General features: G+C 34.8%; 1 protein-coding gene across 3 annotated transcripts in view; it reads right to left on the reverse strand.

Annotated features, from left to right (window-relative positions):
• PHIP (PHIP subunit of CUL4-Ring ligase complex) overlaps positions 1-17446 on the reverse strand; it is a 129172-nt gene that overhangs the window by 29132 nt on the left and 82594 nt on the right. For all 3 annotated transcript variants that reach the window (XM_079938663.1, XM_079938661.1, XM_079938662.1), the window contains exons 21-27: positions 13817-13957; positions 11074-11150; positions 8236-8467; positions 3855-3974; positions 2290-2397; positions 1595-1719; positions 1382-1464 (exon numbers count right to left, since the gene is read on the reverse strand). In XM_079938663.1, the coding sequence (XP_079794789.1) occupies positions 1382-1464; positions 1595-1719; positions 2290-2397; positions 3855-3974; positions 8236-8467; positions 11074-11150; positions 13817-13957 (886 nt within the window). The remainder of the gene's footprint in view (positions 1-1381; positions 1465-1594; positions 1720-2289; positions 2398-3854; positions 3975-8235; positions 8468-11073; positions 11151-13816; positions 13958-17446) is intronic.

Here is a 17446-nt window from a genome sequence, read left to right on the forward strand (position 1 = left end):
TTTTCTAAATACTGAGTATATAGCTATTTCTTCACTCATCAATTTTAGACATTAAGTATTGGTCTCTCTCCATATAATTGTATATAAAGGGTATGTGCATTTAATTTAATTTAATTTAATTCAGTTTTCCTCTGTCATGACTACACTGTATAAATATTGTTTGCTAATGAGCCAAATAGCACACAATTCCTTTCCTATATAATTTTGTATAACTGCTTCATTTTCTTATGGTTGCTTTTCTCTGAATTTATGATTATGTCTTCCCACATTCTCTAATAGCTCAAACTATAAAACACTCTTCAATATATAATTTCCCACAAAGTCAAACATCTTATACAATTTATCCAATTTCACTTTTTTTTCCCTGATGATTTCACTCTTAGAGGACAATGTTTTCTGGACTGTTTGTTTTACAGACTTGCTAAACAGATGCTATCCTGAGACTTCTGTTGACTGTTATTTGGGAATTCCTTTTGTTGCTTTCCTGTTCTGAATTTCCTGTCTCCTGCAGAGATTCCGTGTCTTTTTCTTTTCTCCCTTATTTGATGGAACACATCTTTCAAAGCTTCCAGAGAAACGGTACATGCGATGTAAATTTTTTTCTGTAACTTGCATGTCCCTAATTTTAATGACTTGCATTTCCATAATTTTTCTTTTTACAGCACACATGTAAATCTCTACGTTTACCAAGACCAAACAAGAGACAACAAATCACCACACAAAGGCCTTCCAATGGCACTGGAAGAGGGATGAAATGCCACGTCAACTGATGTGCTTTTTCAAACCAAATAAGCCATAGGGGCACCAGAGTCTACTCCAAGATGACACAGTGGTCCTGTCTGAAATTTTTAAAAGGAATACTCTAGAAAATAGCACATCCATCTGAACATAAATTAATGCACCTTAAATGCCTGGAGACTTCTAAGGATTTTAGAAGTTTTTCTGAGTCTTGATTACAATATTAGCTTTAATTTTAACAGAGTTAACCAATAAAAGAAAAATGTCAGTTCAGTTTTAGTCCCAGTCCAAATTATTAAACATTTTGAACTGGAAGACTACTTTTGCTTCAAGTTTGAATTCTGTCATTAATTCCTTTGGATAAGAATTTAATTCAGCACATAAAACAGCAGAAGGAATAGCTATAAACAATCTTATACATAGTTAAGAAATATAAGAGAGAAAATGTCTGGAATTTCAGCATCACCTAAATTAGAAGTATTTTCATTCTTAAAAATAAATAAATTCCTGACACAATATCTTACTTTCTTATTAACATCCCTGCAAATGGCAATATTTCTGATTATCTTTACCTAAATTATGAAAAATAGTAAGTCACTTATTAGATAAAGCAAACATTACAGCTTCTAAATAAATTACCCACCTATATTCCACCGCCTATATTTTGCATCGTCAAATTGTTGTCTCAAGACTAGGAAATCTATAACATCAGGCATATCATGGTACCTAAGTACAAACAGAAACACACTGATTAGGTCATATACTTACAAATATCTAAAAGGCATTCAAATTTATCTGGATTTTGAAAAATAATCTACAATACTAAGAAACTATTGCCTCTTTCAACAGTCCTTACTTCATGGTAAATGATCCACCGGTCAGTTTACCAGTATCAGGATCCAGAAAAGCAAGTTTAAGGCAGCAAAGGGTAGGCAATCCCACTTCATACTTTATGCCAACTATTTTCATCAGTTCTTGTTCCTGAGGAAGATACAGAAAATAAGAAACCATCTTCACAAAATAAACTGCTAAACATAATAAAAAAAGTTATCCATTTTAATATTGATCTAGGTGATTACTCTGTATGTATATGTAAAAATCCACTGAGCTGTGTACTTATCGGTGTACTTTATAGTATGCAAGTTATATGTCAATTTAAAAAAGAGAAAACAAAAGAAAGAGAAAAAAGAAAAAGGAAAACTTTATCGAAATAAGAGTTTTCTAACACAGTTCCAAGAACATGGAAATAATTTTAAACTACTGCTGATAAACCCAGAAATACTTCCAAATTTACAAAGATGAAGTTTGCCTTAGATGTTAATGTTGTCCAGTTCTCACCATAATTACATTTTATTCCCAATTTATAAACTACTGGAATATATAAATTCAATCTTATGTTTCTTTAGAAATTAAACACCTTCTACTCCCCAGATTGTTCCAATTAGAAAAGGTATCTTCATGATACAGTTTCTTATAGTGAAAATAGTAACACTCAATACAATTTCCTCTATAATCGCATCTTTTTGGACTATTAAATTATAAACACCATACCCGTAGTTCCATTTTATGCCATGGCTGTTTTTTGGGATTGATACTATAAATTTTATTTTTCCGGGCCATTTCAACATACGCTTCATGTCCTTGTCGGAAATAATAAACCTAAAAAGTAAATAAAATCACAATTTTAAAACTTGTATGTGTTTCCTTTGACGCAAGATGCACGGTATCAGCTGAAACTGCAGAGGGAATTTAATGTCCCTTAAACTAAAAAAAATTCTAGTATTTTGATTTTTTTTTTCCCTTCTTTTCCTCAAGCTGTCCTACTGTCACTTAATCATAACCATAGTGTTCTAAATAACATTAAGAGGTTAGGATAAGCAGTTATTTTTTGGCTTTTTGGTTTCATCATTTTATATTTGGATTCAAAATAAGTTAATTTATGTTGCATAATAAAGTAAGTTGTAACTAGGGGTCATGTTTAGTTGATTATTCACCTACTTTTATAGCAAGCAGTTTGTACAAATGCAGGAAACTTTAAAATGAAAAATATATTTTCATATATATTTTCACATATATTTTGTCATTATAAAGAGAGCAAGGCATATATTTATCCTCATTTATGGAGGTCAAATTTAAGTGACTCCTGACTACCACGCTGGAGAACCGGTATGTGAATACAGCAGTCTGACCCCAAGTGTTCTTCCCATGACACTTCCCACGATAAATAGTTGAACTTGTTAAAAAATGCTGCTGGAATTTCAAAAAATGCTATTAAGTTCTTAGCAATATTTTGCGATACCCATTAGCTTATACACATTCATTCTATTCATTAATATCATTATTGCTCCAGCTGCCTGGAACTTTAGAGTTACTTATTACTCTTGCATTAAAAAGGTTTTGTTTTCCTTTTTTTTTTAAAACTGTCAACTGCCACCTGTCACTTTCTACTGTTAGTGTGCTCTGCTAAAGAAGCCTCTATTTTAACTCCTAACTTATTACTATGAATCTACTGAACACCAGATAACCCTGCCTCTTAACATTTACGCATAAAACAAGGAGACATGAACTCCTGAGTGGAAAAGTTTGGTCTAATCTTACATTTTCATTTCAAATTCACAAGAACATAGTCCAAAATGATGGCCAACCACCATATTTTCTTAAAAATGAAATGATATTTCGAATATAATAGATTTTAAGATCTAAGGAACATATTATGAACATTATAGTTATTTAAATAAAATACTTCTATGAAATAAAATTAAAAATAAAAGGCTGAATTTTGTTTTTCCTTTACCATATAAATATATTTTAGGAAAAAGAAAACTGGCCATAAAATCCTCTTATTAAAAAATATGTATTAGCTTTTAAAATGTCAACGAAACCTCTATTCTCTTACAATATTTAATTTGCTATTGCTATTTTTACAGTAGCCTCAAAAAAGATTATCAGTAAAGCTTTCCTCCTAATTTTCCTTTTTCCATATACAGCTACAAATATGTAAAATGAGATACTTTATAAAACTGCTGCAATTTTCTGGAGTTCTGTTTCAAGAGCTATAAAAAGTATTTAAAGTTACTTGAATGAAACAAAGGTATTTTTTAAAAGCTAAAAAATACCTCATCACCCATTTGTGGCACAAATGGACATCTTCGGGGGAGAGTATCTGTAATCCATGTTGAAGGTAACCATTCTTCTAATGTCAAACCATTTTCCGTTAGTTCTCCCACAGCCAATCTCTAAGTGTAAAACAATATAAAGTAATATTATCATGAAAGCATTAATCTATCAATCTGCCCTTTAAAATAACTACAAAGGTAGTTTGAAAAATAAAAGGGGAAGGGATCTTTGTACAAAAATGTGTATTAAGTATTAAAAAGCTTACTCTGGGAAGATGGCAGCAGTGGCAGTATAGTTATATTCGATTTCTCCAAATCACTCCATAAAAAAAGAACTAGATAAACCAAAGCTCTACAGACAATATTCAAAACAAAACTAGGTGACAAGATATTCCCATAAACACCAAAGTATAAGCTCTGTCTCCTTTCTTTCCTCTCAAAATTCTAGCAGTTTCATCAACACTCCATGTAACAGACTGAAGCATATTCGATATTTTATTTTAAAAAATCCTAGTCATAAGCGTGTTAGTAAGAACTAACTAAGATATTCTCATATGGGCTGAGCAGTGCCAAGATACAGAAGGCTAACTGCTTCCATGGGCTGGGCATTATACTTCCCCATAGCCCAAGAACATTCCTTTACTCCTTTCAAAGTAGCCATTTCACACACAAGCTTCTAAAAAAAATTTTTTTTCAGATTTTTTTTTTTTTTCAAACAGAATGCTGTCAAGCCAGGTTTCTTACTTTTGTGAATAGGCCTTTGCAAAAAATTTAAAATTTTCCGGTCACCTACAGGTGGCCATCATAGCCTGGATATTGTTACCTTAGACTTTGGAAAAATGGACTTTGAGCTGAAACCTAACATATGTAAGTAGAGAAAGAAACTTCATGCAGCTGATTAAAAATGTTTTGGTTCAGTGTTTGTAAACTAAGATTTCTAAATTTTATTCTCTTGCGTTTGTTTAAAAAAAAAAAAAGGTGGTTATAAGGTAGTTATCACTGTGAGTTAATGAAAGTTCATGAAAAGGAAAAAGGTCATAATGGGTGTCGAGAACACCATCTGCAGCAGGTATGCTATAGTTGCTACTTAATACTCATTTTCCTATTAACTCTCCTTCCTATTAACCACCTTTGTATTTCTCAGTTAAGCACATCAGGAGAACTCTCTCTGGAGAGTAAGGGAGGAGTAAAGGACTTTGGCATTTACTATACGTGAGATGGATCCATTGGAGAATTTTAGGCAGAAGAGTGATAGGATCTGACATATTTTAAAAGGATCACTCTGGATGCATCACAGCAGGCATCTGCAAATTATGGCCCATGGTCCAAGTCCAGCCCACTATCTTCTTTTATAAATCAAATTTTACTAGAACAAAGCCATACCCATTCGTTTATGTATTGTCTGGGGCTGCTTTTAGGCTACAATGGTGGAGTAGCTGGCCCTCTACAGAAAAAGTTTGTTGATCCCTGCTTTAGAAAACAGAGGCTAGGGGGATGAGGGTAAAAGCAGGAAGAGAGATGGAAAGCTACTGCAGTAATACAAGTGAGAGTTCACGGTAGCTGACACTAGCATGATAGCAAAAGTGGTGAAAACAGTCAAGTGCTGAATGTATTTAGAAGACAGAGCCATGATAATAATTCCCTGATGGACTGAATGTGGAATGAGAGAAAAAGGAGAATTACAGGGTTTTGGTGTAAACAACTGGAGTTGTCACTGCTGAGATGAGGAAGGCTGAAGTGCAGCATGTTAGAGGGGAAAGCTTAGAAAATAAATTTTGCTATGTGTTAGATTTGAGATGTTAAGCCACATGACATGTGAACAGTTATTTTATCTACATGTAGTTACTGAGTAGCCACTACTGTTATGCACTGAGCACATCACAGAGTGAGATCCACAGATCATATCAGTCTTACATATGATGAGGTGTTCAGTTAAAGTGCTTGAAAAAGGTTTCCTTTGACTTAGTAAAAAAGGAAAAAAGGTAGGAAAAGTCTAAAAATTACTTATTCCAGCCTCAATATGAACTATTAATACACTAAGGCAAGCATTTCTTCCCAGAATGTCGATTAGGATAGCTAACAACTCTTACCTGAAGCCAGGTAAGTTGGATATTAAATAGACGTAATCATATTTATAACTGTAAGACTGTGGCATAGACAAGAATCATTATGATAAACATTATGACAATTCCTCAACAATTCTTGGGGGACCTAGAAGTTTGGTTAAAGTAGATTTCTGTCAGTTAGTACTTACAACCACTTAGGGGATAAAATGCATTGACATGTCTCTAAATTTCCAGCCTCATGAATTGCGATTTCTTTAATTTTGGAGATACAGGTAACTGATTTATTTCCTTTCTATCCATGGATATTCTTCTAGGCCCATCTAAAATCTTATTTCTTCTGGAAAGCTTATGTGAAACTCTAAGATAAGATGGCCCCATTTGGTTTCTGAGTTATTATCTATAAAATTACTTTGCCAATCAAACATATTTTATCATGTGATATTTATTCCATTTTTTGGGGGGGGCGGGATTCAAATAACTTGTTAGTCACACATTGTTTCTGGAGCAAGTACTACGTCTTACACTTCTTTTTATCCACTGTATTGCTTTATAAACTGCAGGCACTAGATAAAAATTCATCGCTCTGATTTCCAGAGTTCCTAACAGCATAAGGGATATATGTCAGATAATATCTGAGATAACTTTACTGTATCTCTCGAGAATTCTATTTTTTAATAAGCATTTTCTATATTTGCCTAACTGGGTTGTTTCTTCTTCTTTTTTGCTTAATTCAAACAATCATATGGAAAATATTTTCATTTTTTTCATAGACGCAATAAATATCAACTAATTAATGATGTCTCAGTTACTTTTCAGCCCTACAACTCTATGCGTAAGAAGGGAAGTATTGTGTTTACTTGAGATAAGACGACTAAGGAATAAGAACAATTCTATCTACTGTTAGATTCACTGATAGGCTGACAACAAACCATGTGAACAAAAACCAAATTACAGGGAGTAGCCTGTAACATCCTAACCTTATGCTTTTTAAAATCTGTCCCACATAAGTTTAGTGGCAGACAGACCCTGGGGTAATACTTTAAGCAAAACAGTGAAATGAAAATATGCCAAACAGTAACAGTGGATCCAAATGTAGCATGTGTGAAGGAGCCTGAGGTATTAGTTTATGGATAATCATCAAATAAAAGGGGACCAGGTGAAGTAAACTGCACTCCTGGGATAAAAGAATTATGTGAGGCAGCACTGCAAACCTCAAAAGTTCATCAAAACTGTCTTGAGATGAAAAAAAAGTTTACCTCATTAGCCAGATACATGACTAAATCGGTTTTACCTGTCTACTATGTAAAGTAATAGGTCAGACTACATTTATCATCACTGACAAGGAAGAAGAGAAATATTGTGGCTAATGTGTGGTACTCTCTTTGGTAAATATCCCCTAGACAAAGGCAAAGGAGGTGACAAAAAGGATAGTAGGCTGAGGAATGCAGATTAAAGTAATCCATAATTATAAAGCTGAAACAAACAAGTGCTCAATGGATGCAGATAAAATAAACACTTAAGACAGAAGTAGTCCTAAAATTTTTCAAAGCTCTCTAAAGATAAAGACCCTACTGTCTCCCTAGTATAGTATTTAATTCTACAGATAACAACTTCTATTTGATTCTAAAAATGGCAGAGGTTTTAAAAAAATCTCCATTTGTTTAACCAAATGTGCCTCGAATTTATAATCTTCTGGGGAATACAAAACGTGTCCCTTGTATTTCATTTACTTTAGAGCAAAATTTAAACAGTTCTTGTTTTTAAAGAATTCCGACTCCGTAACAGCTAACAGATATTATTCGCATAACATTCATCTCTTGCTTTTTCTGATCTGTCTCAAAGTATCCAGACTAAAGACGTAGTAATCAAACCAGTACTACTGACCTAAGGACTAGTGATGGCTCACATGCTCTGTAAATTAATGAAGGCTTGTTACCACAGCAGTATGCAGTAACAGTTAGTAAGGATGGTTGAAAAGTAAAGGCAATTAAAAGACTAATAAACTGTGTGTTTTGTAGCATTATTTTTTTTACATAAACAAATCCCACTGAAGTCTCAAGAAAAATATCTGCTCATGTTATACGATTAAGTGCTCAATATTTACAATATGGTAATTCTACAAGTAAATACTCTCACATGCTAAACATTTAAAAACTTGAGGAAACTAAAGAGATCTTAATATATTTTATTTTACTACTGCGTACTTCTGAGTTTTTTCTATTGCTCTTACACCTGAAAAATGTTTATGTTCATCAGCTGCACTTTTAAAATGCGTGCTTTGTTTTTATAGAAAACATATATATATATAAATCAACCTTTTGTTTTCTTTCTTTGGGCTTCTTTTTCTTTGGTGATACTGGTCCATCTTTTTCTTCATTTACTTTCTTTCTTTCCTTTTTAATCTGTTTTTGCTTCTGTTTTTCAGATTCTTCTTCTTCATCTGAACTGCTTTCTGCTTTCTTGGTTTTATGCTTAGGAATTTTCTTTGGTGGCTGCAGATTAATTCCTGCATCTGCTGTCCAGTCAGAATAATCACTGGAGTAGTCACTAGAAGGAAAGAAAAGATTTAAAAAATACACAGACAAGATACACTTTTAAGACTTTGTTGTATGAAAACGTAAAGAAAGATCATCATAAAAAGTAATGACAGAACAGTACATACTAAATGAACTAAAAATATTTCCTAACTTTCAACTCATCTTCTAAATAGTTTCTTAGAAGTCTGTAGGCTTAATTTACTTAAGTATCTCCAAAAATTTTTAAGATAAATAAGGTCGTAGTGCTAGTTAAACAATGAACTTAAGTACCTTCTATGATTTTAGCAAACATACAGATTTCTGAGTGCTGCACGTGTTCAAAATATTGTGGAGTATACAAAAATGAGGAGCACAGCATCACTTTCCTCAATTCTAGCAACAACAGAAAGATAGCCCTAGATAGCACAGGAGGTACTGTCACTGAGGAAGAAGCATAGGGATTCCTTTTTGAGGGGAGGTGGGCCCCCTGACACGGGAACGCCCATGGTAGAGCCCTGATGCCTTCATGGTAGCTAGATACCGAACTGACAGGGCCAGAAGTCCTCCTACCCAGCGGGAAGACTGATCCTGCCAACTTCGCACGGCATCTCCAGTGTACACCCTAAGTGTATCTTATGCCTCAAAGCAAAGTAAGATTCAGAAAAATACAGGCCTAATATTTTATGTATCACTACCAATCGTGTTTGCCATTGGCTGTATCTCACTGGAAACTCAAGCTTTCTTTTCAGTTCACCTTCAACAGACCTAAGTTTTACTAAACTGATGTTGCAAAAATAAAGAATCCAATTATGTTATCTTCTGTTTTAATTTTAGTACATGAGAATATTTCATTACTTGATTTTATAGTTTTATAAATATAATTACCTTAATGGAATCTAAATTATACTGTGTTAAAATCAATAATCAGGTTGCCTAGATTTACTGATGTATATCCTCACTCCTCTAAACATATTGCTGATAACACTGAAGGCATATTTTTCTGGAGTTTTATTCTACTACCTTGTCCCTCTGGTCCAAGTGTCCTTTATGGGTAATTTACCCATTATCTCCCTAAGAATAATCATCACAGATAAGAATCAAATAATTAAGGTGTTTTCTAGTATGATTTCATGACTTCATTTTAAAACTTAAAATGATTTTGAAGAACTTAAATAAAAAATATTTCTGACACTACTCTGGATATGTGGGAACACATCTGCAGGGCAAATAGCCACCTAGGCTATCCTCAACTTAGGAGCATTTATTTACTCTAACCCCAGCCATGGTCACTGTAAATGGCACTCGCCAAATACTCACTGTTGTTACTCTCTGGAGCACTCAGCTCTTACAGAAAATCTGCTGCCACCAGCACAGACTACAAACCCCAGAGGTCTATGTACTTTACAACAATTTCGCCAACTGCTGAAGCCAACACTGCTTTTTCAAAACAAGAACCTCTATGTTGTTTCATGGTTTGAGATACAGGCATACCTTGTTTTTACTGTGCTTCATAGACACTGTGTTTTTTACAAATTGAAGGTTTGTGGCAACTCTGTGGCAACAAGTCTATCGGTGCCACTTTCCCAATAGTATTATTTTCAGATTAATGCTGTTTTTAAATGTTTAATTATTTTTTTTAGACGTAATGCCACTGCACACCTAACAGACTACAGTATAGTGTAAACATAACTTTTATATGCACTGGGAAAACAAAAATTCACATGACTTGCTTTACTGCAATATTCTCTTCATTGTGGTGGTCTGGAGTCAAACCTGAGATATCACCAATGTATGCCTATACTCTATTTCCACTGCTGAGCCAAAAGAAAGTGAGCTTTTCTTCTACTGTCTTCTTTCAAATACAGAAAACCACCAGACATAACAATGAACACTTGCATATCATTACTGGGAGCAACTACTGTGGAAATAGGGAAGTCCATGACAAAAAGAGGTAAAGAATTCTTAAATACAGGCTCTTGGTTTCTTTGGCAATGTTAAGAGCTAGTTCTGCCAGGGAATAACTATCAGGGGCTAAACATAATTACCATTCCCAAAGGCTCTACTTCTTGCTACTGAGACCTCGCCAAGGTCAGCCAAGGCCATTAAGCCCTGTAACAATGTGAATCACCAGTAAGTAGAAGGAGCTGAAGGAATTCTCGCTTACGTGATCAAATGGGGTGGGAACAACAGGAATAAGGGAAAGTTTATTCTCATTGCTGGAAGAAAATATTATTAGCATTCAACAAATTCCATTAAAAAAAGTTAACTCTACAAAATCTCATTACTTTCATAATTTAATGCATAAATATTTCTCAAAGCCAGTAATGAAGCTAGCTTGTGGTTCAGTATTACAAATATAACAGCATTCAGAAGATAAAATATCAACTAAGAAAAAGTTAAAAGCATCATTTTGTAGATCCAGTTACAATATCCAAAAATTTTTTTCTACTAGCGAAAACATGTCAAAGGAAATCTAAATTTTGGACAACTACAAAAAAACTCTGAAGAAAGATCAACTTTAAAACCAAAGGGACTCTGAAATATGTTTCTCATAGAAAAGAATTTAACATTAAGAATCAAGGCAGCTTTCTAAAGAATTTACATTACATTTGGAAGAATAAAAATTCATTAAATTACCTAGAACTGCCATCACTATGCCATGCTCTCTCTTCCTCTTCGGACGTTCCACCACTGACAGCAACAACTTCACCTTCCTAAGAGATAGTTAATACATATTTTATTGTATAGCTTTACAGAATAACATTCTATGATTACAGAAAATATCAGTGATATCTAACAGTATGAATCATATTAGGATATTTATATTAAAACCTGATTTAAGTTAGTTGTAAAACACAGGCCTCATATTTCTATACAAAAATTATTGAATGTATCCAAATATTAAGTGTATCCAAAGATAAAATACTTACTAATACTGGATTCAGAGCAATCTCTTGGGTGGATTAACATTTTTTAAAAAAGCCTCATAACACATCTTCTAGACTGGGTGATACCAAATTAATATTTGATATCAACTTTACTTCTTGGGTTTTTTTTAAAATTTAAGTTTTCTTTTTCTATAGATGCATTGAGAAACTTAAATTCAGGAACTTTTATGTTTTTATTATTATTATTAAAATAGCTTTATCATATAAAAAAAGGATATTCCAACTCAGGTATTATTTTATACAAATGGAGAGGATTAAAAACTACCCAAACACTCTGATTTCTCTTTAGTAAATATTCACTGGTTAACACAGGATACTACCTGTGAAGCCATTTTCTTTATAAAAATTGGTTTTTTTGGGGGGGGGGGGCACAAAATCTTGCTCCAATAAAAATACCAGCTCACATTAATTAAGCTTTTAGTATATGTCAGAAACTGTTCTAAGCACTTTGTATATATCATCCCATTTGATCTAGACAAACAGTGCTGGTGATAAGAATCAGTCATTTAAATAAAAGAAACTAAAGCTTAAACAGGCTAAGAAATTTACTCAAGGCAGAACAATTAATAAGCAGCAAAGCCTATTTTGAACTCATGTCATTTTACTTCAAAGGTTAGACCCCACTCTACACAAGAACGGTTCAGTGTTACTAACTGCTGGGCACATCCAGATCATTTTTCACAAGGATAATGAAATGTATTTTTTTACTAATTAAATGTTATATCTTGGGGAGAAATTTTTTCCTGTTTTGATGGCTTAAAAATGAAGAATGTATTACATAACTATTCCACAGGGCTTTGAAAACTAGGCAAATATGAAAAGATCAAAATCCAGAGTAAATTTTATTTAGCAAATTTAATCTTTGCTCAATATAACTGAAAAAAAAAAATCTAAACAAGTGATCTGATTATTCCCACTCTTAGTATATTACTTCTTTAAAGGGGGAGAACAGAAACATAATTCTACATTCCAAATACAAAATAAAAAGGTACTATATGGAAGTACAAATTATTTGAACCAAAAACCCAGGATTCTTTCTTTTTTTTTTTTTTTTGCAGTACGCGGGCCTCTCACTGTTGTGGCCTCTCCCGTTGCAGAGCACAGGCTCCGGACGCGCAGGCTCAGCGGCCATGGCTCATGGGCCTAGCCGCTCCGCGGCATGTGGGATCTTCCCGGACCGGGGCACGAACCCATGTCCCCTGCATCGGCAGGCGGACTCTCAACCACTGCGCCACCAAGGAAGCCCGGATTCTTTCATTTTTAACTAATATATTGTGCCAAAGGTGATATTCTTTTCTTATTATTCTCCTCTACAAATTTAAGGCATAAACAAATTAGTTTTGAAGACAAATCAAAGAATTAGTAGAATTTTCTTACGTAACAGACGTACCTGGAAATACATTTTGAGCTGAATTAATATTTTTAAAATTTTATAGAAACTTAATATTTAAAAGAGTAATATTATAAATCTTTCAAAAATAAATATTTTATAATGCAAATAGATAGCACACATATATTTTACATTCTGTGGCATATCTAAATTGTTATGTGTCAAGTTTATATAATGAGTATATTTTATCTTTTTTTGCCAGATTGAATATATCGTTTTGTTCTGGCCATACAAGGATCTGAAAACACTGGAGACTTACTTTTAAATTATGGTTAGAATACTCTCGATTTGTGCTAATATTGCCCTGTCCATAGAGAATATATGTGGAGAATCCCCACACGTGTCTAACACTGCAAAACGTAACATGACTTCAAAAATGTGTAGCTGTCAACATCTCAGATCATAGAGTCTCTGACTTAACTGTGAGTGAAGGGGTAATAGGGAGAGTGCGACAGGGGAAGGAAGACCATTGTAATTGCTAAATAAGACTGATCTGTGACTGCAAATGGATTCCCTTCGCTGAAAGAATATATAATTTAGTAGGGACAATGATATTTATGGAAATAATTATACATAAGGAATATTTTAAAAATTTACATTGAGAAAGCTATAAATTGGTACAGAGATTAAAAACTAACCAAAATTGTCAAATGTCTATTGATCAGTTATAGTTACAGACTAGAGCTTCATGGTACCATTTCAAAAACTTGGTTTTGGAGTGAAAGGAACGTGCGTTTAATCCCTGCTCTACCATTTAATAGTTAGGTAAATGTGTAATCTAAACATCTTTGAACTTCAGAGCCCTCAAAATGGGAATAATTAATTCACATGCATTTGTTTTGTGGACTTGAGGTTATGAATATCTGTGCCATGCCCAGAACACACACTACGGTCCTACAACTATCACTATCATTTTAAGACCTAGACAAACCATGTTTGAGCTACATCTCTAAATATAACAATGAATGCAAAGAATAAAAGTTACATTAAAAAAAACAAGTAAAAATGGAAACAGAAATCTATGAGTGTGCTGAGCTCTCACATCTGAAGAACTAGTGCCATTTTCTATCTCTTCTGAAGGTCTGGGAGTCTCTTCCAATGCAGATCTCGTACGATAATTGTGTTGGTTTGCTTGCTGCTTTTTGGATTCTCCAAGATCCAGGAAATGTTCATGAGTATGATTCTGGAAAAAAGTAAATTAAATTTATCTGGAGTATGCTTAAAGAACACCTTTTACTTTAAAAGTTGTATTTTTTTTTTTTTTTTTTTTTTGCGGTACGCGGGCCTCTCACTGTTGTGGCCTCTCCCATTGCGGAGCACAGGCTCCGGACACGCAGGCTCAGCGGCCATGGCTCACGGGCCCAGCCGCTCCGCAGCATATGGGATCTTCCTGGACCGGGGCACGAACCTGCGTCCCCTGCATCAGCAGGCGGACTCTCAACCACTGCGCCACCAGGGAAGCCCTAAAAGTTGTATTTTTTAATGATAAAAAACCCATTCATATTTAAGATATCCCATAAGTAGACTAAACTATAGTACCAGCTCAAATATCTTAACATTAAGTTAAAACACAGGTTTATGATATGTTGAAATTCACTTGCTGATTGACAGGTTATAAAAACTTTTTTTTTCTGATGAGGATTCATAATAACAGACTAAGCCTAACACTGAACTCTCCTGTACCTACGCCAAACCTATAGAACAGATATAAGAAAGAGGACCACAGACTGGGAGGCATACATAATAAGGCAGAGGCAAACTAGAAAACAAAATGGTGATCACAAAGCTAACCAATCACTATGAGACTTGGACACCAGGTGACTAGCTCTCTTCTGCTGCAGGCAAATGGGAGAAAAAAGTCTTCTTCAGCAGATGAGAAAACAACTAAGACTGATCAAAATAACTGAAAGTCCAACATGGTTACATGATGGAAAAAACTAAACAAAAAGAAGAATTTACACCTGAAAAAAAAAACCCCAACTTGTGAATATAAAAAAATAGAAGGAAAATACTAAAAATTACCTTTGAAAAAAGAGACTGACATCAGACTTATATATACAAGATATCATGCAATAAATCATACAATAAGAAAAAGGAACACTATCTTTGAAGTGTGGACAGAAAATAATTTTGAACCTATTAGTTATATCCTCAGTCCTTTGAACCTATAGTTATATCCTCACTTTTTTTTTTTCTCTCTTCTCATTAACTTTGTTTTAATGGATCTCAAAATTCTGTGACAGATTTCTGGTCAAGTTGTTTCCATTAAAAAGTACTGATTTAAAAACTAGTAAGTTAAAACTGCCACATACAGAAAAACAAATGGTCCACAAAACATTCTCTGCTTCTTCAAGGTTTTATGATGCATTGTTATCAATCAGTCTTTTACTATTCAGCTTAAATGGCTGATCGAGACAAACAGTCCTGAGACAGTTCTTCCACCACTGGTTAAGACTGGGGTGCCCGGTACTGGCGATAATATTCATTTAGCCTTCTGAGCTTTCTGGGCAGACGTGGTGACCTTGCCAGCTCCAGCTGCCTTCTTGTCCACTGATCTGACGACACCGATAGCAACTGCCTGTCTCATGTCACGAACAGCAAAGCGACAGTCAGAGGAGCTCTCAACACACAAGGGGGCTTGCCAGGAACCAATCAACGGCAGGCAGCACCACCACCTTTCAAGAATTTGAGGCCATCTTCCAGAAGCCCCTTCCCAGAACAGTGACCAATCTTCTCCTTCAGGTCAGCAACCTTGCAAGCTGTGTGAGCTGAGCTGTGGTACAATCCAGAACGGGTGCACAGCCAGCACTGACTTAGCTTGGATGGCTCAGGATAATCATTTGAGCTGTGAAGCTGGCTGCTTCCATCATTCATGGGTTATTTTTGCTGTCAAGAACCACAAAGCTATTATGGCTAGCAGCTCTGACAGACACGTTCTTGACACTGAGGTCTACATTGTCTCAGAAGAGCTTCACCCAAGGCTTCACGTGCACTTCAACAGACTGTTTTTTTTTTAAACTTCAGCTGTAATGACGACTGAAGCAAAGGTGATCACATGCCAGATTTGAGAACCCCAATCTGCAACTGGCCCACAGGGACAGTACCAATACTACCCGGAGGGGCAGGCACCAAGGGCTTGTCCATTAGACAAGTCGGTGGCAGGATGCCATTCAGAGTTTTAAAGCAGCATGGTTCCACTGGCAGTGCCATCCTTACGGGTGACTTTCCATCCCTTGAACCCCGCACGTTAGCACTTGGCTCCAGCACGTTGTCACCATTCCAGTAAGAAATCAGCAAAAACATGACTGTGTTGGGGTTGCAGACAATTTTCCTAATGTGGGTGTTGATTCTTTAATTTCCTCTTAACTCTTCTGGCTGTAGGGTGCTCAGTGGAATCCATTTTGTTAACAACAAACAAAAAGTGTAATATCAGTCAAATTAAAGTTCATGTGGTTCCCTTCTTCCCTCCAGAAACTTTCAGAATACTCTCTGTTTTAGATATCTTCAAATCTTCCTATAATGTGCTTAACTGAGGTTTTAATTCTTTAATTCTGTGTTCTTTTTTTCCTTATTCTAAGTTGGCACGCTACGCATTTGCTCAGCTAGAGATTAATTCTAGGAAATTCTGGATCATTTTTCCAACTCTTTTCTCCCTCTGTATATTTTTTCTTCTTTGAAGACTCTTACCAAATAAAGCTTTTTTTTTTTTTTTACTATGTACTTCTAATCTCTCTGTGTATACAACATACACATTACATAAACATACACATATGTTTTTCACATTTCCCTCATTCTCTCCATCAATTTATCCCTTGTTGATGCATTCTGAAGAGTTCTTCAACTTGACATTCCAGCTTGTTAACTTATTTCTCAGTGTTTTGTATTCCTCTATTCAATCCATCCATTGAGTTCTCCATTTCAAAGACAAGATGTTTCATCCCAATTTCTCCAACAGAACCCTCTCCAAAACAGCTTGCTGCTACATCATGTTTCCAATATCCTCTCTTATCTCTCTCAGAATAATATGCTGTGTTGAATATCTGAGTATGTTTGGCTCTGGTTTCACAAGTGTATTGGGTGGCACTTGGGAAGGGAGGGAAAAAGAAAAAATCTAGGTATTGCCCTGTCTCCTAAAAAAGATTCTGTATGTGTATGGGGGGATGGGGCTGTGTACCTCAAGACCTATAATACTGCAAACCTGAGTTCAACCAGTCTCTGTCTCTCCATCACCTCCACTCTCCAGTTCCCTCCCCACAGTCCTGTCACTTCTTCCCTGCACTTTACCTCTACTCTTGCTGGGGCTGTTAACTTGTAAAAGCCAACTGAAATAAAAGACATTTTCACATACAAGGATACAAGATTTACTCCACACAGATTCTCTCTAAAAGAATTACTGAAGGGTTCTGTAATTTTGCAAAAATTTGGGAAAATATGTAAAAAAGGAAATAATATTCAACTATAATCTCATAAGCTTTGAGTAATTTATTGTTAAGAATGTAATGGATCTTGCTTCTTTCATTTAAATATTATTTATCTACACAAATCTATTTCATTAAAAATTGCTTTTTTTCCATTTTGTAAAGCTTTATCCACAATTTTGCATTTCATTAGAATAAATTCCAAGTCAAAGAACATGTTTTTAATGCCTTAATATATAATGTGTAAGAAAAAG

The sequence above is a fragment of the Stenella coeruleoalba genome, assembly GCF_951394435.1.
Source record: "Stenella coeruleoalba genome assembly, chromosome: 12".
In the NCBI taxonomy this organism is placed as follows: Eukaryota; Metazoa; Chordata; class Mammalia; order Artiodactyla; family Delphinidae; genus Stenella; species Stenella coeruleoalba.